Here is a 27,161-nt window from a genome sequence, read left to right on the forward strand (position 1 = left end):
GTATCTGGAGCCAATATTCTATTACCATTTTCGTGTTAACATGGATGAAAACATTACACTGCTCATGCTATACAGCAACTATGCCTAATCCAGTATACATTGATCATCTATAACTGGCCACACATGTTTGATAACTACACACACCTCCTACCATATAATCACATATAAGCTTACCATCTTGTCTCTGTCCTACAGTAGTAATCATAGGCACTGCCACCATGACCAGACCACTAGCGCTCCAAACATATTTCATCAGGAACTGCTCCAGCATGATGTACCACAGTCGTTTACGGAAGATGAGGTCCATCTGATTAGCTAGTGCTTGGTAACTTCTCTGCAGCAGGCTCTCCTCGGTCTAGGAAAACAGGGAATAAACATAAAAAGGAGAGTTGTGGTTGAATTATGAGATGCTGTTCTTAATTTTATCATTAATAAATCATGTGAAACATATAATTGTGCCTAATAATTGTATTATGTTTTTTTTCTGAAGACAGTTAATTACTTGATTATCTGGTAAAAAATAAATGTTATGTGGAGACATAAAGTGAAGCATAATACTTACCTTGTGTCCTCCATAGAAGGCAATTTCCTCTGCATTAGCTATTACTCTGGAGTGAATATAGCGTAGGTATCCCTTCTTGCTGGCCTCTTCAGCAACCAATTTTCCAAACTTTGGTGATACTGCTCGTAATACCTTGCCTGTTATCACAATAACTACAGCAGCGAGAACAGATGGAATTCGAGAACTTGCACCTCTACTTGATGCCAGCTACAATGATAGTAATGTTTCCACAATATTGTTCAATGAAATATGACATTATGAGGAAAAATTTAATATATATACAGACAAACCAACACTATGAAAACATTATCTCCTTCATTGGTAGAGGTAATTAAAATAATTTACAATTCCAGTTGTGATACCTTGTACAGAGTGAAAGACATCAAAGCCACATCTAACAATGGTTTGGTGAGGTGGGAATATAGATGAGCAAGAGAGGAAGTAAATTCTGCAATATCTTCTGTCAGACACTGGTCGGCATTGGTCAAGCGCCCATCCAAGTTGCTGACTCTGTAGTAAGTTTGATTGAGGAAATACTTGCTGTATGCATGATTTACGAGTTGTGTGCGCAGTGCCAAAGCCAGTTTACTCTCAAGAAAACGGATCAAACTGTTCACAAAGGTCGCTGGCACAGCAATGAGTAGCCATTTGGAAAGTTGGACAACAAATTTCATTACATCCTGTTTGACTATTGTTCTAACAATTCTGCCATCTAACTTAGCTACGTATATGGACAGAAATGTTCTTGATACAAGAGACGCCGTATGTAGGGCCAGTATGGCGAATTCTTTGGACCAAATAGATGGGATGAGAATTTTCAACAGTTTTCTTAGTTGTAGGAAAAACTGTCTATCAACACCAGGTGCCCTTGCATTCTTTCGCTTTTCTGCTTCTTCACCTTCTCCGTCATCTCCATCTCCTTTTGATCCGTCTGCCCGTTTTCGACCTTTGATTTCAGGCAAGAAATACTTAGTCAGGTGAGGATAAAATCTTCCCACTCCGTATGCTGCTATTAAAGCAGCTGCAACACCGCCAATGACTTTCTTCCGACATCCAGGGTTTTTTGATGCAATTTTTATCAGTTTGTACACCGTTCTCTGTGCATTTTCCATTTCAGAAATGAGTACTAAGAAATTATATCACGTGAAAAAGAGGACGACGCGAACCTTGGCCACCATATTAGTGACCTTTACCTCTGGTGATTAAAAAATTTGGATTTTACCGAAATACTTGCATCTCGATATAATGCTCATAAGATATACCATATAAATCTCACTATATCCCAACAAAGAATTCGATGTTTTCGAGAATATTAACAACCTAAAACTCCTATCATTTAACGTCAGTTTTTGTTATAAATTGTCTAAACCCGTGCATTTATATTAACCGGAAGTCAGCGCATCGTCTGCTATCTCTGCTAGCTGAGCTGTGTTTGGCAGCAGCCGAGTTGGTTATAGTTTCTTCGAAAGAAAACAACAACAGAAAAAATAACAATGAACTGGGTTGGTGGTGTTCGTAGTCGAATTAAAAGCCAGCAAGAGAGGAAAATACAAAAGGTAAACTAAAGTGCTCAGTTAGTAGAGGGATAATAAAAGTCATTGACAATTTACTCCAGAAAACTGAAACTTTCAGTGAAAGAGAGCTTGCCGAAAACGTTATTTTGATGCCAGTGTTAGTAGATCTACGTTAGCATGAACTTAAGTACAGTTATCGATTGTTATTGATAGAGCCCAACCTTATTTAAGAGAATAATGAAATTTAAAGAATTTGAAATTTCACACTATTAGTCTAACTCCAAGTTCCCTGAAAATGAAAATAAAAAATTAATTGAACAGTAGTCAATCTTTTATTTAAAGGCATACTTACAAATAATTATATGAGATTTTTTATCCCTTCTTTCCCAGGAATTCTTTGAAAGGCGAAAATTCTTAAGCAAAATGCATCGCCATCAGAGACAACTTACTTCTTCACCTGAAGGCAAATGTAAAGGCGTGAGTCAGGATTTACTGGCACTGCAGTTGGTGAATAAGTCCAGTGACAAGATAGTAATGGGTAAATTGTAAATCTGTAAATGTTTTCTAAGGTGTTAATTTAATTAAAAAAATAAAATCTTTATTAAACTTAAAAGTCTGTACAAGTATTTGAACACAAGAAAACACTTTTCCATTTAGCAAAGGTGGCTGAATAATGAGTTTCATGCTAGTTTTTGTATTTCATGTTTGTCATATTGAGTAATAAATAATAAACTTTGTGAATGATTGACATTATATGTATGAAACAGTTTGAAGAGATTTGAGAAGATCTCTGCATGGCTGTCATTTAGACTTCTTGCCTTTAAATAACATATATTTGCTCCTTTTATAGAAAATGATAATCTTGCTCCAAGAAAGGTGAAGAAAGTTGACCTTGGTCAGAGGCCAGATCCATTCAGAAGAGAAGACAGAGACCTAGAACTCCCAATGTCTCCAGATTTATCAGAGACGCCATCTGTAATACAGTTGAATGATCTGAGCAGCAGGTAAAGTGTACAAATGTACTAGATTTATTTATTTAATTAAGTTCTGTTATCAAGACAGAAAATTAGGGGATGGGTCAATAAACTGTTAAAAGAATTGTATGTGAATGATTGGAAAGGAAAACAATAATATTGGAGATGTTGCTTAAAAGCTTCTGGCAGAAGGTGGTAATAAAATCTGGGGCAGGTGCAGGAAAAAAACAAAACAAAAAAAAATTAATGCAATTGGATATTACTTGTTTCTACATGAATTTTCTTACATTGATCACGGCTTGTCCAAATATATCAATGCATTTTCTTCAAGCTTTCATTCGGTAGATCAAAAACCTGATAAATGGCATCATTGGAGAGATGGCCATACAACTTTTAAACCAGCAGGTCAAGTCTTTCAGCAGAAGCCATACTCTATAGAAAGTACCAGCTCACTAGCAGACAGGGTTACTCATGTTGAGCATAACAAACCATTTATCAGATATCTTGACAAAGGGTCACATTTTGAGGTAAACCTTCATCAACATGTATTTCATTGATAAATGTAAATTAAATAAGTTATTTTTGACAGTATAAATCTGAGAAGCATCTTTGTTCAGTTATAAATGATGATGAATAACCTAAAAATTACAAAGTTGCATACATGGTCATCGTTGTTCATGTCTGATTTAGTAGAAAAATAAATCATTCAACAGAAGTGGTTTGTTCCAATTTTCAGCTCACATCTGGGCCTGAAGAAGATGATTCAATTTACAAATACCACAAGGGGAACCATGAAGAGTTCAATTCCACGCCTGCCAAATACAACTTTGCAGAATTTGAACCTGAGGCAAGTGACACAAAATTTATAATAAACAGGTGTACAAATCCTAAGTTATTTTAGTTATAGTTGTGCAATTTTGCATGCTCACATATACTGGTATATGCAAAAATATAACCTTAAGTTATTTACAAGCTAACTCTCTGATTGAAAAAGTACAAAAGATTATTCTTTCTTTTAGGGAATTAATGCTGAAAAAAATTATTTGGCTTGGTTACCTATGGTAATGAACATTTTCCAAGTTTACTTCGTACATATAGAATTTGACAAAACTCCAGTATGCATGTGTAGTCAATTGAATATATTATCTTTTCTAATTATAGACTCCATACTTGTCAATGCTCATGACCCCATCAAGTCAACAAACAGCACCCAAGGCTTACACCTCGGATACCAATCAAATACACAGATCTTCTTCAACTAGTATGAACCTCAAGTATCCCTATGACTCCTCAAAACCTAGAGCAAATAACTTTCTGTCTCGACCAGGTATTAGTGCAGAAGAATTGTTCATAACACCAGTGCAGAAGCATCACAAAATGGATAGGTTCCATCCAGCTGAACTGCAAAGTTTAACATCAAAAAATCATCATGTTGACTTCCATAATCTTTACTCATCTCAGAGTATTACACAAAATGATGCCACCAATAGACATCATACAAAACAGCCTGAAAGGGGGATGGAAGCCAGGCCAAGGGATGGGAGGTTGTCAGGCTACACACATTACACCCCAAGGAAGGAAAAACCTCATGAAGTGCTTGTGGCTGATGGAAATGCTTATGGTACAAAAGACGGACAAGATATCAGACTAAAACGTGATAGAAAAATTTACAATTTAGAACAATATTCAAATGATACAGCACACAACCGAACAAATTGGTCCAAATATAAACCAGCTGGATTATGTGACAGAAATTTTAGGGATTTTCCTTCAGGTTATCCCCTGGATACAGCAGATGACCACATCACAGCAGTATCAAATACCACACCCAGGAATAGATACCACAGACCTTCTTCAATACTGGAGCATGGTTTAAAAGCTACTACTGATGTGGCCACCAGTACCTCTAACAATAAGAAAAAAGACACCCTGCTCTGGGAGTATGAGGAGAGTCATCACAAACAGGAAGTGCCTAAAAGTGATGGTAACATCCTTAACTGCTTGCTAGATGACGCTGCCTTCAATAAGCTCAATCCTCGTCCACTGAATAAATCCCAAGATAAGACCCCTACTTCAGGACATTCATCTGAGGGTTTTAGTCCACAGGTGCATGCCCATAGCATCACTGGACAAGAGATGGGTACACCTAAACAGCGCCATGGTAAAAGTTTTGTTACACCCAGGCATAACCAGGACACCTGTACACCAAGCCATTCAAGGTATTGATGCATGATATAACACAAAAATAGCTATGTGACTACACCCACACTGCCCAGTCTGAGAAAACATAGATTTAGATTTGTTGACCATATCCTCAGCTATGCTGTGCTGTAATGTTTGTAACAGTAAAATTTGTTTTAAAACTTTCTAGTTGAATTTGTATAAAAATTACGCCTGCTAGTAGGCATTTAAAATGTTGCCTAGGCAAGACTTCAAAAGTTAAAATTTTGCCTGGGGAGGAGATGTGGATAAAAACTTTCACTGAGTTCAATATGGACTCATATATGTATGCATGTATATGGCTATGAGTCACTCATAGAAATGATTGCAAGTGGATGTGCATTGCTTCAGTTGTGACAGGATATGTTTACTGGAACATTCATTGGGCTGATAATTGACAGATATTGCAGTGCAGGGGCGGATCCAGACATATTTTCTGACTGTCTTCCAAATTATCTTTGTTGATCTGTCCTCCTTTTTATGACTGTCTTCCAACATAAAAAAATAGATACCTGTCAATGTCAACTTGCAAATCTGACCGTCTTCTGGAAGACCCAGAAGACGGCCTAAATCCGCCCCTGCAGTGATTACTATGCCTAAAAAAATATTTAATAAGTAGCTGTTGATACACTTGATAATATATATAGAGTGGAATTAAAAAAAATATTCAGTGAACTTTTTAACATATCAACATATAGCTCATTACTTTTTAACATGATTCTTGCTAAAAAACAAAAGGCTGCTCATCACACAGAATGTTAGAAAATTAAACTCCAATTAATTTTTTTTTCTAATTCATTTTTAGAGGATTGCAGAGTAGTGAATCAAGTGAGAAACGTGAAATGCAGGTGAGCACATTTTAAAGGTGGTGTTAAATTCTGTAAAGTGCCAAATATTCTTTAATTATTAAGATTATGAGAGCAGTACATATGTTTTCCTTTAATACCATCCCTGTAAACAGTTGCATGAATTTGGGTTAAAAAGAAAACTTTTAGTAATGATAAGGATTGCTCTGAGAGCATAATATGACATTTCAAACTGCCCCAAACAGCACACCAGATTGTAAAGATATAACATCATTTCAATTTCAGAACTCAATTTCTGAATAATTTAATTATTCTTTCAGAAACCCTCATGCAAAAACGCTGTGGCTTGTGAAGAGATGAATAATAAAGTTAATTCATCCAAAAATCCTTCTATTTGGAAAACTCCATGTCAGTTCGCTGAAAGCCCATCTTCCAGTGGAACAAACCTTAAAATGCAATCGTCTTTACCAACAGTGTCCAGTGATACTTGCAAAGCAAACATGCTTCAGATGCAGGGTTTTATTCCTCATGGTCTGGGGACCAAACCATCTCAATCTGATAAAATAGCATCAGCCTGTGACACAACAGAGAGGAAGCAAATGACAGATAGTCCAGTAAGGGCAGTTTCAGAGAAAACCAATAGTTTAATGAGCCAGGAAATTGTTCAGAGAGCCGTGACCTGTAGTCTTATTTCAGGAACAGAGCTTGGAATCTTTGATGTTAACACCAGTGCTGTCATTCCTTCAAACAAGGAAATGGTTCCAGAAGAAAAAATAAAAGAATGCAACCCACAATATAACAAAAATGCAGTACCAAAGAAGGAAGACCAAACTGATATTGCAAACAACAAAAAACAAGTAAATATGCAGAAAACACATGAAGATGATTCTCTGAAGAATACTGTTGCACAACCTCCTGAGTCAAGGGAACCTCGAGATAAAGTAATTTAAAGCCACATATTATTGGGGTTTAGATTGTTATGCAATACTGATATAAATGCAAATGTGTTCATTCTCTAATGTAATCAACTATTGTGTGTTAATACCTGTCTGTCTGTCTGATATGATTGTGGATTGCATCATGTTTTACACTTAATTTCAAGTAATCTGATTAAATCCCTTGTTGATTGAAATCATTTCTGCCAACAACACAGGAATGCATCTCTCTTTAGCAAAATTTCAGAGCACTAAGGAGATTTATGACAAATTCAGTAAAATGATATTTGTGAAAAATCAATTTCCTGTTTTAAAGAAAAGAAGCAATCAGTAATCACGCAAGAAGTCCTAATCCCAGTTGTTTCCAATTTCCATTTTCAGAAGATGGATTTGATAGAAACCTCTCTAGACAGCCAACAAAATTGTGCAATCTTCACAGGTAACCTTATACTTTTAATGTCTTAACTGGCAATTTCTTTCTCTACCGCGAGTTCAAGATTTTATCGGATGAAGGCAAAAGTCATAATAAACTGCACAGAGTTTATTACTAGGTGCATGTGATAAACATAAAAAATAGGTTTAAGACTTCTATATATGTAAACTACTAGTCACATTTAATGAATTTAAAAGGAAATGGTCTCATACTACCAGTACAAGTTTTGATTTGAATGTTTTTTTAGTTTGTTTTTGATAATATGTTAGTCATTTAAGTCCATTTTTCACTAAGAATACAGATTAAGGTTTTCTATATATTACCTTTGTTGGTTTTTATTGGAATATTGCTTTTGAATTATTAAGAAATATACATGAATAATTAATGTTTTCAACTAAATGCCCATGCAAGTCTGTTATGCATTGCATAAATTTATGCTCTGCATGATAACTCTGACAGAAAGTCCACAATTGCAAGCAAAACATAAAGATTTTTCTTTGTACAAGTGTTATTCTCATCTACTACTACTACTATCTCCTATTACGCCGTTGGGCGTCTAGGGCGTCAACAAAGGTCCTCCACTCCTCTCTGTCTCTCGCTAGGTGTTGAATTGTCCCCCAACTTTCACCCAGTTGTTTCAATTCTGCTTCAACTGTCCTCCTCCATGTGGTCTTGGGTCTGCCCCTTTTTCTATGCCCCTCTGGTGTCCAGTACATGGCTACTTTAGTGGTGGAATTTGGGTCTTTCCTCAGAACATGGCCAATCCATTTCCATCTTCTTGTCCTGATGATTTCACTTATACTTCTCTGGTTTGTTTGCTTTAGCAGATCATCATTAGATATAGTTCTTGGCCAAAATATTTTTAATATTTTTCTGAGGCTTGAAGTGTGAAAAGTAGACAACTTTTTTATATCTTCTTCAGTTATGCGCCAGCATTCCGAACCATAGAGAAGAGTTGATAGTATACAGCTCTCAAATATTCTGAGTTTGGTTTTTATACTATATTGAGAGCATTTCCAGATTTTGTTTAAGCTCTTAAAGGCATTTCTGGCTTTGGTTAGTCTGTTGTTGACATCTCTACTGGTTCCTCCATCTGTGGCTACAATGCTTCCTAGGTATGTAAAGCAGCTGGTGTTATTAAGGATGCAGCCTTCCACTTCAACTGGTGGTGGTGATTGTATATTTAATGCCATCACTTCAGTCTTCTTTTTGCTTATCCTAAGCCCAATTTGCTGACTGAAGATGTTAAGTATGTCAGTCTTCTCTTGTATATGCTGATGTGTGTGGGACAGTAATGCAAGATCGTCTGCAAAATCGAGGTCTTCTAGAGTCGAGTATAAAGTCCATCTTATTCCTCTTGATGTATCTTCTGTGGTGCGCCTCATTACCCAGTCAATTGCTAAATTAAACAAGATGGATGACAGCACACAGCCCTGACGCACGCCCGTTTGGACTTTAAAACTCATATTAGTCTCACCAACACAACAGCAGAAGTGACTATAAAAGCATCTTATCATCCTAACAACTTTTGGTGGTACTCCGTAATTTCTAAGGATCTTCCAGAGACTATCTCTATGTATACTGTCAAAAGCTTTTTCAAAATCAATAAAGTTAATAAAGAGCTGTCGTTGCCATTCTGTGCACTGCTCTATGATGTTACGTAGAGCAAATATCTGATCTGTGCACCCCACACCCTTTCTGAAACCAGCTTGTTCTTTTCTGAGCTCTTTGTCTACTGCATCTGATATTCTATTGGCTATTATTTTGCAAAGTATTTTGCTTGGTATGGACAGAAGCGTTATACCTCTCCAGTTATTGCAGTCCCTGAGTGACCCTTTCTTTGGTATTTTGACAATGATTCCTTTATTCCAGCTATTTGGAATTTTTTCTTCCTTCCATATTGCAGTGTACAGGGGTTCCAAAAAGGCTGCTGCTATCTCTGGTGATGCTTTGAATAGTTCAGCATTCAAGTTGTCGTTTCCTGGTGCCTTTCTGTTCTTCATTGACTTTATTGATTTAATAATTTCAGTCTTGGTAGGTGTGTTTATGTCAATATCTAAATCTTCTGCTGCTTCTGGTATATTCGCTTGTGTTGTTGGTGGTGGTCTGTTGAGAGTTTCAGTAAAGTGTTCTGTCCATCTTTTTTGTATATCTTCTTCCTTAGTAAGTAGAGTCCCATTTTTATCTGCAACTGGTGAATTATTGCTCTTTGTGCTCATTTTTCCACAGATAACTTTGGTGATCTTATAAACTGTTCCTTGTTCATTTCGTGATGCTGCTTCTTCTGCACTCAATGCTAGTTGATCTAAAAACTCCCGTTTATCTGTTCTGACAAGACGTTTCACTATCTTATGTGCTTCTCGGTATTCCTCTTGGTATCTTTCAATAAGTCTTTCTGACTTGGCATCTAGTAATTTCTTTTTGGTGCTGCGCCTGGATTCTATTGCCCTCCATGTGGTTGGTGTCATCCATTCTTTTTTGGTTCTTGTTCTATATCCCAGATATTTCTCACTACATTGTTTGTATGTTGAGGCTACTTCATTCCAAAGATAGTCAACCTGTCCTGGTGGTGTCTCTTGTATTTCAAGATCTTCAAGAACTTTAAATCTGTTCTTTAAGTGGACTGTGAACTGTTCCTTGATTTTTGTGTCCTTTAGCCGTTCAACATCAAATCGTTTCCTTACTTTCTGCTGTGGTCCTGACTTTTTTAGCTTTAGTCTTATAAAAGCTTCAGTTAGGTGATGGTCACTTCCAACGTCAGCACCCCTTCTCACGCGCACATCTAACAAAGATCTTCGCCATTTTCCATTTATCATTAGGTGGTCAATTTGATTCTTGTCACGTCCATTGGGGGATGTCCAAGTCAACTTATGTATTAAGCGGTGGGGGAAGAGAGTGCCCCCTATGACTAGATCATTCACGTTGCAAAAATCAACTAAACGTTCACCATTTGCATTAATTTCACCACATCCATGTTTTCCCCGAACTCTGTCATCTTCGAATTGTTTGCTCCCCACTTTAGCATTTATATCACCCATCACAATGATCATGTCATGTTGAGGTACTTTCTCTATTGTGGCTTGTAAACTGAGATAGAAATTATCTTTTACATCGTCTTCTCTGTCGTTTGTGGGTGCATAGCACTGGATCACTGTCAGGTTGACTTGGTTCCCTTTCAATCGTACCCTTATAATTCTGCTGTTAACAGGCTCCCATTCTAGCATGGAGTGGGTCACTTCTTTTCGTAGGATAATGGCAACACCTTCGTGGTGTTGTCCGTCTTCTCGTCCTGAAAATATTACCGTCTCTCCTGTTGCTGCTTTTTGTCTGCCAGAGCCAGTCCATCTACATTCACTTATGCCCAATATGTGTAGCTTGTAGCGCTCCATCTCTGTTATAATTTCTGCTAGTTTTCCAGCTTCATACATGGTTCTCACATTCCAAAAGCCAATTCTGGTTTTAGTCTTTGTGTGCAAAACGCCCATCTTCATGGCAGTAGTTTCCAGGTGGATTTGACCACTGTCAGTCATATAAGTCGACAATGACTCTGGGGGCTCAGCACATCGAGTAGTGTTGAATATCTTTGTTGCCGTTTCCGTAACTGTTATGGTTTTCCGGGGTGGGGTTGTTGGCCCCACGCCCAACCCCCTACCAGGAGGGCCAGGGTTTTTTGTCAGGGATTTCCTTCCCTTAGTCACTAAATCGGGTTATCAGGCGCCCGAAACCCGCCTTTCGCCGCTGCCTCTCAGCTTCAGCATTTCCAGGGCCACCACGTGGAGGCGAGACATGCGACTAGCTTGGCAGAGCCTGATTGAGACGGTGGACATAACTGAGTTTTGTTGAGTGCTACTTAGTGACATCAGTAGCTCCCCTCAGTGTCCATTTGCCAGCCGTTTGACCCCGTTATTCTCATCACATAATGTTTATTTCTTTTTTTATCCCACCAGAAGAACATGAAGAAAATAAATCAGGGGGAAATATGTCTTCGAGGAAAAGCACTGTTAAACTGAATGTCAACAGCCTGACCAGTGACTCTTCTGACATTACAAGTATGTGCACCTCAGGCATTGCCAACAAAGAAGAAGAGTCTGACCCATGCAGGGGTGATACTGTAACAGCTGGAATCCCTTGTGTAATGTCAGTCCTTGGCAATGGAAGTAAATTTGAAACTCAGAGTTTAGTTGACACCACTGAAAATGAAGTCATGTGTGACAATGCTGTTTCTGACAAAGATTGCCTTGCAGGAAATGGCAAAATCAATAAAACTGTATCCTGGGATGTACTGAATGATATTTTAAAGACAATTGAAAGAGATGCTTTTCTTGGTGCTTTTGGATCTTCAGAGGATAAGCCGAAAAATGTAAGCACTGAGAATACCATAAAACCCAGCAACACAAACAAAACATACAATGTAGTAGAAAACACAGATGCCATTGCTCACTCAACTATGAATGAATTGTTAGACCTTATATGTTATGAGCAGAGGAAGGAAGCTCAGCATCAGAAGCCAGAAGGAAAAGAATGCAACAACTACAAGAAACCACCATTAACATCTTTTCAGCCTGTTCCAAACCACACGTCTGATGTGGTCTCACTATGTTCCCTAAGACACTCAACACTCCCCATACCTACATTATCAGAGATGTGTACTAAAGCCATGACCAAATTTTCACCAGTACCTACTTCCACTGATAGAGAAGTAACTCCAACTGGAAAGATGGCATCAAAAAATTTACCAGGGCCACAAGAACTGACTTCTACCAGACAGCATATGATACCGCATAAACAAAAAGGATGCATCCACCAGCAGGTCCAAGTGGACCCATATAAATTGGGTGTACTGTGTCAAACTGCTACACAGTGTGATATTCCCTCTCCTTCAAGTGCACTACTGAATGGGAAACCCATGGGACCAGTGCATGCTGTGGTGTCCAAGAGTGTACAAACAGAAATCCATGCGGTGGACATAAATGGTTTTGAAAGTACGAATAAGGTGTCATCCTCTTCTTCACAAAGAGAAGGTGGTTGCAGATATTGTGGATGCACCTGCAGTGTAAACAGTCCTGGAAATGTCAATGGGCAGGCTACAGTGTCTCCTACAGCAGTGGAAAATATTGGTCCTCTCAGTGGAGGTGATGATTCTCTGTCAAACACCCAGGAGAGTTGTCATTTTCCCCCAGAGAAGGCTTGTCAAGAACATGAGGAATCTACTTTGTCATCACAAGAATCTGAGCATGGGTTCATATCACAAGATAACAAAAATACTTTTCCAGTTTGTACGAACAAGCCTCAGGAACCTAAGAAGGCTGTACTGGAAAAACAAAATGACACTCCAGTAAACCTGCCTACTGAAACACCATCAGCTGACTCTGGTGAGCTTCAGGTTTCATTATCCAAAGATTCTAGTAAGATTATCCCACAAGAACAAAGCAAATATACAACACAAGTACCTACAATTGAAACTGTAGCAAAGAAATCTGTCCAGGAATCATCACCTGACAAAGTTTCATCACAAGAATTCAAGGGTGAATCTACGAATAATCAAGATTCTTTTCCAGTGCCTGATAAAATGTCCTCACAGAGCTCTTCAAAAGACCGTAATGAGGTATCGTCACATACTAATAATTTTATTGTATCATTCTCACAAGAGACTGGTTTGCCTTTCTCACAGGACCAAAGTGGTGATTTGTCACAGGCGTCTACTGCCTGCACAGATACTGGCAGCATGATTAAGATAGCTGCAGAGGCTCCACAAGTCTCTGCCAACACTGGCCAGAATATGGAAGCCCAAATGACCAGAGGTGCAAAGAAAAGAAAAACATGTATTAAAATGGAATCTTCTTCTTTGAAAAGAAAAAGTAATGGAGAACATGCCATGCCAGAGCAAAAACAGTACCACCTTCGTGCAGCCAAAATTAGGAGAGTTGTGATGAAGAATTCAAAGTAACATGAAGATAAAAATGTGATTTTATGTACAAAGACAAATACTTGATATTGCTGAATAGTTTTGCCTATATGCTGACTGAACAGCATCATAATCGTATATACATGTGTACGTAGTCCTTGAAATCAGAAAATCTTTAGTAAAAAAAACTCCATCCTGATTTAATGTCATTAGGTTTAGAGGTTTCATCTTGTTAGCTTTAGTCTTAGTTCTGGAGAATTGTATATTTGTTTAACATAGTGTTTGTTGCATTTTTGAGATCATTTGCATTAAGCTAAATGAAATGTACGCTTAAGGATTAAATATAAAATTATTTATTTACTTCTCATTTTACATTTTTGTCTGTGCTCTTGTTACATATCTTGAAAATAAAGTCACTTTAGAAAATAAAAAAAAACTTTCACATAACACTGGTTCAACTTACTATATAGGGCTTCAGTTGACATCTGCAACAAATGTAATGAGCTGTTATTAAACAGACAATGGCCATACGCTAATGGTCTGGAAATATTTTCTTACGATTAATCAGATGGCAGAGATTAACCTTTAAGTTAACAAAAATTACCCCTTCTGCCACTGAAGTATACTTTAATATTTCCTACTACATGAATATGAATGACTCCTTATTTTTGACAATAATAATGAAGCAAGGTGATTGTAAGCACGAGAAACCCAGAGAAAATTGTCTCTAAGCATTTCAAAGTGAAAGGATTAAATATATTATATTATTTAGATTTAATTTTTTTTAAAGAATATGCTTAGGCATACATTGTTCTCAATAGCTTGCTTGCTGTTAAACTATCTCTTAAAAAGTTCACTCTTGAGGTGGAATGACCTTGCTAGTGAAATTAAGCCATTTTCTCCAACAGTCAACTGATCAAAACAACACGATACTTTAAGACAATAAATACTTTTTGATATTTGTCAACACTGAAACAACATAAAGTGCCTCTACAATATAACTAACTTGTATCACATGTCACTAGCCATTACACATGATACTTCATTAATTTTGTTACAGTATTTTTTATTCCAATTACTCAAAATAGATACCGGCGTTAAATCATGCAATCATTTAAATTTCAAACAAAGCTCAACTCAGTTGTATCTTAAGGGGTGATAACTCTTCTTTTGGTGGGGAAAATGCCATAAAAAGGAAAATACCTTTGGATAGTGTTTTGAAAAAGTTAACATGCAATAGAGTATTTTTGACCCAATATTTAGCCCCAACAATTTAAATGGCTCTAATTTGGTCATTAAATATCTTGTGGTGAGAAATAAACTATGTAGTTTTGAAACATTAAAATGATTATAATTATATATGATGACATGAGAACAACAAAACATGAAAAAGGAATGTTTAAGCTTAACAAATTTCAGTTGTTACATGTTCAGAGCATGCACAAAATATTCTTAAAGTGATAATAACTCTTCGTTTCGGCCAAAAAATGAATTTTCCTGGAGTAAACAACAATTTTCCCATACTTACCAATGGTTAATGAATCCATTTTTACATTCAAACTTAGTCCCTGGTTTTTTTTCTAAAAAGTTTGGTTTTTTGTTAAAATCTCTTAAGAGATTTTAACAGAGTATAGCCATCAATGGAGGTCACGTGGTCTAAAGACAAGCTCAGATATCAGAATAATAGCTATAACAGCCGTTTTTGTGGGAAAACAGAATATATTATATTTTTATGAGTCACTCACAATGTTTTTATTGTGAAATACAGATTTCATGCACAGAGTTATTATCCCTTTAATCTTCAACTTATTCTAAGACTTAATCTTTCAAAGGTACAGTTACTATAACGATTCTGTAATGAACATCACAGCCCTTTGAGTAGATACATTACTTAATTCAATTTACACAACAACCATATCTATGCCATCATACTGTGACAATAACAATAACAATGACTATAAGATTGTAGAGTTTCATCTCATTAGGTCTCCACACACCTTATCACTGTCATCATTACTCTCCACTGGTAAAACAGAAATACAAAACAATATTATTTATTTTAAAACCTTACTATTAATACTGGGACCCAAACGTGACAATGTTTTAAAAATCATTCTTAAAAAAAAAAAAAAAACTAGTTAGGAGTAACAAAGCAGTAAAGTAATTTTGTGGGGAGTAATGATGCTGGGATATTAGTGATAACCCCACATATAGAACCCTACACCAACTGCTTTATCACTCAGGAGAGTCTAAATCCGAGTCCCGTCCATCCCTGTTTAGGCCCCGTATGTGGACATACTGGACACTCTTTTCATAATAAGCAACAGGTGCTCCCCGTCCACACCATGGCCTGGCAAACAGCCCCTCCATCTCTTCCAGGCTCTTCCCCTTGGTCTCTGGCAGAAGGATTAGCAGGAATATAAAACCTATGGTGCCTAGGCCTGCATACAGCCAGAATGTACCTAGAGAAAGAAGAAGATATTTCAAGAGGGTGCATTTAATTAATTTATGAGAATGCATTTAAGTAAGTGGGTGGAAAAATGGGCTACTGTTAAAGCATTCTGTATGTGATCATAAGAAGACAAGGAAAACCAGCTTGAAATTGAGGTATACTAAAGTTTATTGACAACTGTGGAGTCGGTCGCTGTCTCAAGTTTCCACAACACATGTAACAAAAGTAGATGATATTAATGTTGCACCAACTCATTGCATACTTTGATGAAAATGATGGGTGATTGAGACATTATATAAAAATAGGGTAGGGGTGTGAAAGGTAGATATGATGTTTTGAAATAATGGCAGGATGGGGATAGATATGTGTATATTTCAAAACTGAAAGTTGTCTTTTTTCATTCTTTGGTTGAGAATTGGTATAATAAAACGGCGCACATTACTTCAGGGACTGTGTGGAATAGTGCCCTTTGAGGAGAAATATAAGACCATGACTATGTACTGTTTGTCTAATATAATTACAATATGACAAATTGAAAGTGGGTTGGAAAGTGGCATGTTTCTACGTCAATGCAGGAAACATATCAGGACAAAATTCAATATTTTCCGAAGTTAGAGTAATTTTAGGTGTCACTTTATCATATTATAACAACATTATTAGACAAAGAGATGTTTTGTCACAGACACTTCTCAAGTATGCAAAGAAATGTTGCTGAAATTACACACGAACAACATGAGCAAGTTAAATGTTGCCTTCATAACTTCTATTCCAGACAAGAAAAAAAATGCTGTAAGTAAAATAATAATATAATCACACATTTAATTTATATTTGAAAATCAAACAACTAATACATTAAAAAAGAGAAAGATCTGACTTTAAAATCATGTGCCTTATTTATATCAGTCTGTACAGTATCTGTCATACAATGATCAATGTAAATTATTCATCCTTCTGTAATCACCTGCCAATGAAAAAGATTGTTTTTATCAAAACTGCTTCATTTTGTTTGTTAGTGGGCAAGATATCTTTAAAAGTTCTTTACATTTAGATGAAATATTTACGAAAGACAATTATTGAGGCGTAAAAAGTTCTTCAACAGAATCTAGATATAATATTTCTGAAAAAATCTATGGCTTTTTTCCATGGCAGGAGATGGCCTTGCTCTAGGAGTCCCTCTAGTTATCATGATGATCATTATTATCAAGAAAGTTTTGTCACAGAAAAAACTATCAGCAAAGAATGCAGCTGAAAACACAAATGATACTGCTCTTTCAGACCTTACCATATCTGGTCAAAGATTCAGTCAGTGTCAGAAACGTCATGGAGACCAGAAGATTGCAGGTCCAATTCCAGAAGGTGGCAGCAGCGTTGCCAGTGCTCCTGGCCCACAGTGGGTAGATCTCAGAGTTGATTGTCCATGGCATGGGCCCCATACCTGGATATAAGAGGACGGAAATCTGGATAAGTAATGGTCATGATTCCTATATCATTGCACACAGGATAGCTCAAATACAATTTGTGGTGTTTTTTATAAAAGCATTTTTGTTATGTTTGAAAGAAAGATAAAAAAAACCTGGGAAAAGAAGCATATGAAAATTTTCAAGGTCACTCAGTAGCTATGTTGTCTATGCCCCTTACAGCTTGAGTGGGCAGTGTCACCATCTTCTTGTAGATATAGTTACAAATAAGCATCATGTTCAGCTATAAATCAGTTTCAAATGGTGACAAAATGAATGATTTTAAAACCTTCACTGTTTCTGCCAAGGCCCTCATCCGACATTACCAGTAAAATTATGTCTTGAAAACACAAATAAGCACAACAATGTTGATATGAAAGTAAAATACATGCAAAAAAAAAAAACTATAGTATTACGTAAAAGTAATGTGATCATGCTGATCAACTTCAAGAAGAAACTATCTCTTTAGAAAACAACAAATACCTACAGTTTGGTAGTTATAGCAAGAGAAATGTGGAAATACACAAAAAGAAACACAAAAAATCAATAACTTTTGTATTCATAATATTCTCACACTGATATTCAAAAGGAATATGTGTTTTTACTAAACAAAGCCACCCAATATATTTGAAGTAAAAATAAAGTATGGGATGGCACAAATAGGGTGAACAGAAAAAAGCACAAAAAAATCAATAACTTTTGTCAAAGTAAGACAATCATGCTGGATTTCAAGAGGCAGCTGTCTATTCACCAAACAAAGTCAGTCAGTAAATCGTGATTTATAAAAATATAGTTTGGCAGTTATAAGGTGAACAACGTATGTGTCAGACAGTGAGGGTGTGAACAGACACAGTGATCAGAATATATACAAATATATAAATATAAATATAAAATGTAGGTCATCATCAGGTCTCAGTGTCAATTTCTGATTTAAACAATCACTTCTGACAAAGTGACCTAGTGAGAAAATCATTCAATATTTTTATCTGGCAATGTACAGTGACAAAATTTGCAGCAGGTTGAATTTCATGGTTCTAAGGCGCAATCATATTGCAGATAAGTCCCTTCTTCTTGATCCAATTTTGTCACCCTGATTTTCAGAAATTTCCTAACACTCAATCAAGTCATCTGCATGCCATTTCTGATATCAGCAGTGTGATCAGCACCAGACATGTACATGTATAATTGTGCCAAGATGACAATGCACCAAATAGAGTGGGCCTATCTGCAGTGTGAATGTGACTCAAAACTACTTACCTGGGGCAAAGAAGACCAAATATGACACCAGTCCTACCATGGCCATCCATGAAAAAGAGGTTGGGCAGTAGTCATATGCCCAGGCCACAGAACCTGCATTGGAAAGAGTTATAGTCTTCATGCAAGATAAAGTACAAAAGATTTTGCACTTTGGCACATAAGGTAGCAGTTAGCATTTGGTCTTGTAATTCCATAACAACAAAACTCGACAAATGAAATGTTTCATAATATCATAAAATCCAGGGTTAAAGGCTACCAAAGCTGATGTCTTATTCTATTGTTAAGTTCACATTTTTATTCTTAGACTCTGTCACTCTGGCCCCCCTACCCCATGCCTCTCCTTAATCAAAATCCTATATGTGAGACTACCACTGCACTATAGCATTGTGTACCTGGAAGGCTAGTGCTGTTACACCTGCCATACAGTGAAGTTAGTGGGTCATCATAGCTTGTGGCCAGGCAGGAGCCATTCACAGCCGTGTTATTGGCATCGTTGTAGCAGAAACCGCAGCTCAAATCTACCATGCATTGGTCGCAAGTGCTGAAATATACAGTGAAACATGTTGGTGTGAAGGAGAAAACAGAGGGTACTCAGAAGTTGATCTGCAGACTCACTAAAAAGCAGCGCTAACTAATCCCCTGATGGCCTCTACGCCTACACAAGCGCCGTCACTGCAGGGGCCTTGCATTTTAACCTCAGAGCCAAGATTTAATCCATTTAAGGGCCAGTTCATGTGGAGGTGGGGAGACCATCAGGGGATTAAACGGCACTGCTTTTTAGTGGGGTCAGCCATATTTAGTCACCGAATCAGTTAGTCCACGGATTAGTTAGTTCTGAATGCCCTCATGGCCTCAAATATAACCAGTTTATCACACACTGCTGGTTTCAGATACTAAAATATACAAAGATTTATTTTGTTGTGCTACATGTACAGTGTAATAATATTATTATAAGAAAAAGAAAAACTCATTTTAATGAAGTTCATCATGCATGCATTGGTTTCACACACTGAAATCTACTGAGATCTATTTTGGCGTGTTGTTCACATAACTGTAGCGGAAATCACACTTCAAGTTTCAAATTAGCACATTCTTGTTACAAGTAATGAAATTCACATAGATCCACATCCCTGTGTTATTATCACTGCAGTGGGAGAAACTAAAATTCAAGTCAATCATTCACTGAAAGCATGAAATATATCTCAAGTCCTAAACCCGTTTACATAAGAGCACAATTAGAACAGCGGACAAGCAGATCTGCAGATCAAATATGGCAATCCACTACATTAAAAAAAAGCTTGCTGCATAATTCAGGATTAGACACTGAATAGATTTCCTGCAGGGATTACGCAACAAGCATTCATTGACAAGTGGGTCGGCCATATTTGATCCATGGATCTGTTAGTCCCCTGTTCTGAATGCGCTCCAAGGGAACCTCCTGGGTCTGGGGTATTCTCCAATACCTGTGCTGATTACATGGGTTCACAGCTTCCACCACTGTAATGGGAGGGGAGTGGAGGGCATTCAGCTGGAACCCAATGGCAAGCCAAGCCAGACTGACTATAGCACCTAGAAGAAAAAATTAACAAAGTTATAATTTTAGATGCCATGAGTAAGTGAGACAGTTATTGACGGAGAGAGTTGTCTGGAAACAAGAAAAAAAATCAGTCTTGGGTATAATAATGAAAAGGATCCAGGGGCCTACAACCTAAAGTCCATATTTTGCTTTAGATCTTGATCACTAACCATAAAAATTATGTCTAGAAATACAATCATCATAACTAAATTTTGGTCCCTTTTAGTGTTGTAATCCACCAAACAAGTTTTGTATTTCTTTTATTAAACAATTTTTTTGAAAAAAATTATAAGGTAACATGCATCACTCTTAGACTATACTTATTTCAATAATTGACTCTTTTGATGGAGCTGGGTACCTTATTTTTCAAAGGAAGTAGCTCTAAATGCACTCTGTAGATGTATATAATAAACAATCACACCTAAATGCATTTAAAAGTGAAGAAATGGCCCCTTTTTTAGAACAAGGCAGCAAAGCTGTCAAATGTACAGACAAAAAGCAGGAAATAACTATGCACAAAATAGGCTACTGTCAATTCTGATGCAAAAGTACATTATGTTAAACTGTAAATTCAACATCAATTTTTAATTATGCTCAACAGGAAATACCAATGAAAGTAAAATGTGTAACAAGCATAAGGCTTCAGGCCCATGAGAGTTCAAGTTCACACTTTGAAAATGTATAACTTCCAGAAAAAGAAGCCAATTAGACTGCTTTTCCAACTCAGGCTGCATGCCGATTTTCGAACTTGACCTCCGTTTTAGTAAGATCGATTACTCCTGAGAGTTTCACGACAACAGGCCTATCGGTTTTCCTTGAAATGTGTTTACAGTGTTGCATATATGTTGAAAAGTGAAAGAAAAAAGCATAACTTCTACAATAATGGCCCGATCATCCTGTTTTTTGAACTTGACCTGGGTTTTATGAATATTCATCAGCTCTTTAAATATAAAGCCCAAAAGTAAAACTGCCTTCCACTTATCGTGTTTACAATAAAAGTGCAAGGTACATCTGTACATATTTACTGTACTGTTTGAGAACAGTAAGTGACATGGTTTTTCTTAAATGGTCATCATGGGAGCAGTGCCCAAAATAGGTTTTTTTCAAATTTTGACGCAATATTACATAATGTTTAACAGCATAATGACCATCAATTTTTAAGAATAAAATATTAGTATCATGGATATTCAGAAAATGTGACTAGCAAAGGTCTTCAGGCCCATGGAACTTCAAAGCCACAACTTGAAAATGCCAAAATGTAAACAAGACAGCACTGTTCTGAAATGGGTTTATTTCCATTTGTAACAATTTTTAACATAAAACAAAATGAACAGTTTACTGCCATTTTTATATGATCAACTAAGAAAATTGATGAGATTGGAAAAATATCAATATAACAGTGTTAAATGTCCAATTTCCTCCTTTCTGAGATTCTGAACATAGTGGATGATTGAATCTGACAAACTGCAATGATATGAGTTTATTTCCATTTTTGACACTTTATTACACAATACACGATAAAAAGTTTACCATCATTTTTACATAATCAACTAACAATGTTGTAAAGATGCAGGAAATGTCAAACAATCACTTTTACGTATCTTATTAGTTTAATAATGAGACTGTTAACATGCCTAAGAATTGAATCTGAGGAAATGTAAAAAAACAGCACACCTTCTAAAATAATGGCACGATTATGCTGATTTACGTACTCAACCTGCATTTTAGTTAAATTGACCACTCCTGTGACTTTCATGACAATTGGCCTATCTGTTTTTCTTATATTGTGTTTACAGTGTTGCATATATGCTGAAAAAAGAAAAAAAAGCATAACTACTAAAATAGTGGCCCGATCATGCCAATTTTCGAACTTGACCTGCGTTTTAGTAAGATCAATTTTTCCTGTGAGTTTCATGACAACAGGCCTATCGGTTTTTGTTGAAATGTGTTTACAGTGTTGCATATATGCTGAAAAGTGAAAAAACAGCATAACTTCTACAATAATGGCCCGATAATGCTGATTTTCGAACTTGACCTGCATTTTATGAATATTCATCAGCTCTGTAAATATAAAGCCAAAAAGTAAAACTGCCTTCCACTTATCGTGTTTACAAGGAAAGTGCACGGCAACGACGGCGACGGCGACGACAGTCGCAGGTGATGGCAATATGTACAGACACATCTATATATATTTACTGTACTGTTTGAGAACATGGTTTTTCTTAAATGGTCATCATGGGAGCAGTGCCCAAAATAGGTTTTTTTCAAATTTTGATGCAATATTACATAATGTTTAACAGCATGATGACCATCAATTTTTAAGAATAAAATATTAGTATCATGGATATTCAGAAAATGTGACTAGCAAAGGTCTTCAGGCCCATGGAACTTCAAAGTCACAACTTGAAAATGCCAAAATGTAAACAAGACAGCACTGTTCTGAAATGTTTTTTTTTTTCATTTTTAACAATTTTTAACATAAAACAAAATTAACAGTTTACTGCCATTTTTATATTATCAACTAAGAAAATTGATGAGATGGGAAAAATATCAACAGAGCAGTGTTAAATGTCCAATTTCTTCCATTCTGAGATTCTGAACATAATGAATGATTGAATCTGACAAACTGCAATGATATGAGTTTATTTCCATTTTTGAAACTTTATTACACAATACACGATAACAAGTTTACCATCATTTTTACAAAATCAACTAACAATGTTGTAAAGATGCAGGAAATGTCAAACAAACACTTTTACGTATCTTATTAGTTTAATAATGAGACTGTTAACATGCCTAAGAATTGAATCTGAGGAAATGTGAAAAATATGCTGAAAAGTGAAAAAACAGCATAACTTCTACAATAATGGCCCGATCATGCTGATTTTCGAACTTGACCTGCGTTTTATGAATATTCATCAGCTCTGTAAATATAAAGCCAAAAAGTAAAACTGCCCTCCACTTATCGTGTTTACAAGGAAAGTGCACGGCGCCGGCATCGCCATCGCCATCGGCATCGCCATCGCCATCGGCGACGGCGACGACAGACGCAGGTGATGGCAATATGTACAGACACATCTGTGTCTGTACATAAAAATGTCTGTGTACATGCTTGCTCAAAAAGGTCATTTCATTTTGGGCCCTGTTCCTGGATTTCAACTTGAGGCCATATCCCTGACTGACATATCTTAAATGCAAAGTACATGTAGGTCAACCAGTTTGCGTCTTTTTTCCTCACCAAAGTGCCTGTGTGAAACCTCAAATGTGCCAATTCCATCAGAACAAACACCAAATGAAAGAAACTAGACATGTGAAGTATGCACTGAAGCTCTATAAGCAAGCTTGAGCTCTCTTATTGATTTAGAAGATTTATAGTCTTGTATTTTGAAATAATGCTGTAGGACCCACACAGTGTAATATGGTAACCAAAGTATAGAAGTCAAACCACAGTGGACTACAGGCACATGGACATGATTGAGGGTAGAAATTCAAAATCAAGGCACCCAAGTTTCAGAGGATACCAGAAACACAATTCTCTTCTGTCAGCATACCTATGCTATTTCAAGTTTTTGAAACTAGAGTATGTAGATGTAATGTGGTAGAAGGCGCCTTTTCATAAATTGCCCTCTGAGGCTCAGGGTACTCATGGGAACTGGTTAAATTCAAAGTTTAGAATATAAACAGTTGTATTAACTTACTAAAATGGAACAAAGTTGACTGAATACTATTAGGTTTGTCTCTAAAAGTAATGTTTAGCAAGTAATACCCAGAAAAAGCTAGGTAAAAAGCTGGAGAACTAGTTTGTTTCAGGCCAGAAAGTATTTTATCATCTGACGATGTCAATTAGTTATGAAACTGACAATGAGGATTTTTCTTGGTTTCCAGTGTAGAAGCAAATTTAATCAAAATTTTATGTATTTTTTTGAAAGGTTCCTCATGATAACAGACAAGGCTCTATATATTTATATCAATTTTGTTACTATCATTATCATTATCAGGACATTAAGTGGGAGGTAAAAAAAGGTGGAGATAACCACAGGCTGGCTTTTAAGACCTTGATAAAGACCAGCACCCACAACAATAACAAAAACTCCCACTTGAAAACCAATTTGAAGGAAGTTGAATCAACTGTAAGTGTGTAAGATTCAATACACAGGGCCTAACTGTATTAAATATCACTCTACTGTTCTGACTTAAAATAACAATGTAAATAGCATTTCAAAGATGAGACAGCGGCCCTCCATCAAAATATTCCCAGTGCACCTCTAATTAATTTAGTTTTCTCATAGTTGGCAACTCTACTTCCTGTTTAAGCCAAGAATACAACAACCAACATTGATCTTGATTCTACATTCAGAATTGCTGATAATTACTTAGTTTGATTAGTTTTCATGGATTATCTAAATGGGATGAGCAAGCACGCTGGCACATCTAGACAAGTCCTGAGATACATGGCTCTATTTGAAGTGGTGTTTGGAACTTTCTGTTTAAATTTGTAGAGTTGCATCATTAGTCCAAAGCTTCCTCGGTCCGATACTTTTTATAAAAGCATTTTTTCAGATGTTCATTGGTCTTTAGTCTCCAGTGCAATTTTGGAAAGAGATAAAGGATTGACTGCATGGTGTTGTTGTTTTAACAAATGTTCCTTTGAATCTATAGCTAGGAGGTACCCAGACCTAGTTGTAGTGGGCCCTAGTTCATAGCTAGGACCTACCCAGACCTAGTTGTAGTGGGCCCTAGTTCATAGCTAGGACCTACCCAGACCTAGTTGTAGTGGGCCCTAGTTCATAGCTAGGATGTACCCAGACCTAGTTGTAGTGGGCCCTAGTTCAATGATCCTTGAAACCAATGAAACTTCTCACCAATAAATGGTGGGAAAGCCTGTTAAGTGTCTATACTTTACAAACTTATAAACAACAACAAACAATATATGATTATTATCTAGGATACAGACAAAAACATCCTTACTATGTATTACATGGGGATCAAGTTCTCTAAACACAGTCATAGCTCTACGTACTGGTATGTTATTCATTCATTCGCAAACAACTGGAACTAGAGGATCAGAGAGGTGATACCGCCTCCAAATATTGTACCACCAGCTGGAGCAAACGCATTCGTATAGACCCCCACATACACAAAATAAGGGACACAGCCACCAGTTTTGTGCTTGACAAGCTGTAAAAATGCAATCAACAAGAATTTTTTAACTATTGCAAAAAATATATATGGTACAATCAAATTTAAGTTCTTCGTAAGGTAGGTCAAGGGTCAATTTCAAGGTCACAGTAAATTGCCAGTATATGACTTCCTATTCAAGTTCAAGAGTAACTATGGACCTATCTCTGTCAAGTTTGAAGTTAAAAGAGAAAGAAATTAGCAGAGTTCAGTTCATGATAAAAAGTAGGTCAAAGGTCAATTTCAAGGTCACACTTAGATTGCCAGTATAGGACTTCCTATTCAACTTCAATAGTAACTATGGACCTATCTCAGCCAGTTTTGGAGATAAAAGGAAAGCAAAATTTGCAAAATTCAGTTCATGGTGTAAAGTGGGTCAAAGGTCAATTTTAAGGTCACATTTAGATTGCCAGTATATGACTTCCTTTTCAAGTTCAATAGTAACTATGGACCTATCTCTGCCAGTTTTGGAGATAAAAGGGCAGAAAAGTTTGCAAAGTTCAGTTCATGGTGAAAAGTAGGTCAAAGGTCAATTTTAAGGTCACATTTAGATTGCCAGTATATGACTTCCTATTCAACTTCAATAGTAACAATGGACCTATCTCTGCCAGTTTTGGAGATAAAAGGGAAGAAAAATTTGCAAAGTTCAGTTCATGGTAAAAAGTAGGTCAAAGGTCAATTTTAAGGTCACATTTAGATTGCCAGTATATGACTTCCTATTCAAGTTCAATAGTAACTATGGACCTATCTCTGCCAGTTTTGGAGATAAAAGGGAAGCAAATTTTGCAAAGTTCAGTTTATGGTGAAAAGTAGGTCAAAGGTCAATTTTAAGGTCACATTTAGATTGCCAGTATAAGACTTCCTATTCAAGTTCAATAGTAACTACGGACCTATCTCAGCCAGTTTTGGAGATAAAAGGAAAGCAAAATTTGCAAAATTCAGTTCATGGTGAAAAGAAGGTCAAAGGTAAATTTTAATGTCACATATAGATTGCCAGTATATGACTTCCTATTCAAGTTCAATAGTAACTTCGGACCTATCTCTGCCAGTTTTGGAGATAAAAGGAAAGCAAAATTTGCAAAATTCAGTTCATGGTGTAAAGTAGGTCAAAGGTCAATTTTAAGGTCACATTTAGATTGCCAGTATATGACTTCCTATTCAACTTCAATAGTAACTATGGACCTATCTCTGCCAGTTTTGGAGATATAAGGGACTAGATGTTATAATTTTGGAGTTACCATAATGTGCCTTAAATTTCGTACAGAAAAAATTAATTAAAATAAAGAAAATGTCATTTTGGTCAAAATTCTTGAAATAGGAGGTGCTCTGAAGTTTCAGAAGTTCAAATTTGATGAAATAATGTCATTTTTGAACACAAGTTGTCTGCTTTGCCAAGCCTTATGTTTTATTTTTCCAGAGTTCAAAATTTATTATCCATTACCGTACTGCACATTTTGCTTTTACCACCAATATGTACTTTTTGATACAGCGTAACTCGAAAACCGTATGGAATACAAAAAAACCGAGACCACCTTCAGTGTTGGGCTTTACATGCTCTACAAAATGCAAAAAAGAATGGGTCTCTAGCATTAACGGTTCCCGAATTAGAGACAGTTTTCAGTTTCGGTATCTTATGGCCGCTACTCCCGTGAAAATGCACCGATTGACCCCAAATTCATGGAGATGAAAGATGACCTGAAGGGTAACACTTTCCAATAATATTATTGGTTAAGTCTGTGTGGTGTCTGAATAACAGGGCAAAAAAAAATTTTTCGTAAAAAATTTCATTTTTTTGAAAATTTTGGCCCATTTGACCTTGAAGTAGAGGTCAAAGGTCAAATCCAAGGGTATATTTGAAATCTACACATATGACTTTTGGAAAGCCGTCTATA

At 36.5% G+C, this 27,161-nt stretch overlaps 3 protein-coding genes across 10 annotated transcripts in view; 1 reads left to right on the top strand and 2 right to left on the bottom strand.

Moving 5' to 3' along the window:
- The window catches only part of LOC106164585 (ATP-binding cassette sub-family D member 1-like), a 40,379-nt gene extending 38,610 nt beyond the window's left edge, over positions 1–1,769 (bottom strand). For both annotated transcript variants that reach the window (XM_087015792.1, XM_087015791.1), the window contains exons 1-3: positions 925–1,769; positions 563–769; positions 175–355 (exon numbers count right to left, since the gene is read on the bottom strand). In XM_087015792.1, coding sequence (XP_086871918.1) covers positions 175–355; positions 563–769; positions 925–1,674 — 1,138 coding nt within the window. In that variant the 5' untranslated portion in view covers positions 1,675–1,769. The remainder of the gene's footprint in view (positions 1–174; positions 356–562; positions 770–924) is intronic.
- An 82-nt stretch (positions 1,770–1,851) lies between these two features.
- LOC106164584 (uncharacterized) lies at positions 1,852–13,544 on the top strand. Of its 4 annotated transcripts, none has more exons than XM_013542551.3 (10): positions 1,852–2,118; positions 2,467–2,614; positions 2,927–3,080; positions 3,382–3,577; positions 3,787–3,897; positions 4,212–5,269; positions 6,076–6,118; positions 6,397–7,017; positions 7,393–7,450; positions 11,392–13,544. In XM_013542551.3, exons 1-10 carry the CDS (start codon positions 2,056–2,058, stop codon positions 13,389–13,391), a joined length of 4,452 nt encoding a protein of 1,483 aa, XP_013398005.2. In that variant the 5' UTR covers positions 1,852–2,055; the 3' UTR covers positions 13,392–13,544. The 4 variants fall into 4 exon arrangements, with proteins under 4 accessions (XP_013398005.2, XP_086871909.1, XP_086871910.1 ...); XM_087015783.1 differs by having other exon boundaries at positions 11,395–13,544; XM_087015784.1 differs by having other exon boundaries at positions 6,397–6,933.
- Positions 13,545–13,686: 142 nt separating this feature from the next.
- The window catches only part of LOC106162381 (proton myo-inositol cotransporter), a 31,940-nt gene continuing 18,465 nt past the window's right edge, over positions 13,687–27,161 (bottom strand). For all 4 annotated transcript variants that reach the window (XM_087015793.1, XM_013539663.2, XM_013539664.2 and 1 more), the window contains 5 exons: positions 19,979–20,084; positions 18,908–19,056; positions 18,516–18,608; positions 17,084–17,236; positions 13,687–15,811 (listed from right to left, as the gene is read on the bottom strand). In XM_087015793.1, the coding sequence (XP_086871919.1) occupies positions 15,585–15,811; positions 17,084–17,236; positions 18,516–18,608; positions 18,908–19,056; positions 19,979–20,084 (728 nt within the window). In that variant the 3' untranslated portion in view covers positions 13,687–15,584. The remainder of the gene's footprint in view (positions 15,812–17,083; positions 17,237–18,515; positions 18,609–18,907; positions 19,057–19,978; positions 20,085–27,161) is intronic.

Source organism: Lingula anatina, chromosome 6 (genome assembly GCF_051362555.1).
Source record: "Lingula anatina isolate TDL-2025a chromosome 6, LinAna3.0, whole genome shotgun sequence".
In the NCBI taxonomy this organism is placed as follows: Eukaryota; Metazoa; Brachiopoda; class Lingulata; order Lingulida; family Lingulidae; genus Lingula; species Lingula anatina.

What these genes read in the sequence shown, in the direction of transcription:
- LOC106164584 (XM_013542551.3), top strand. Translation starts at nt 2,056, where the DNA reads ATGAACTGGGTTGGTGGTGTTCGTAGTCGAATTAAAAGCCAGCAAGAG. An exon ending in TTGCAGAATTTGAACCTGAG is followed by an intron (nt 3,898 to 4,211) that starts GCAAGTGACACA and finishes TTCTAATTATAG; the next exon opens with ACTCCATACTTGTCAATGCT. An exon ending in AAATTGTGCAATCTTCACAG is followed by an intron (nt 7,451 to 11,391) that starts GTAACCTTATAC and finishes TTATCCCACCAG; the next exon opens with AAGAACATGAAGAAAATAAA.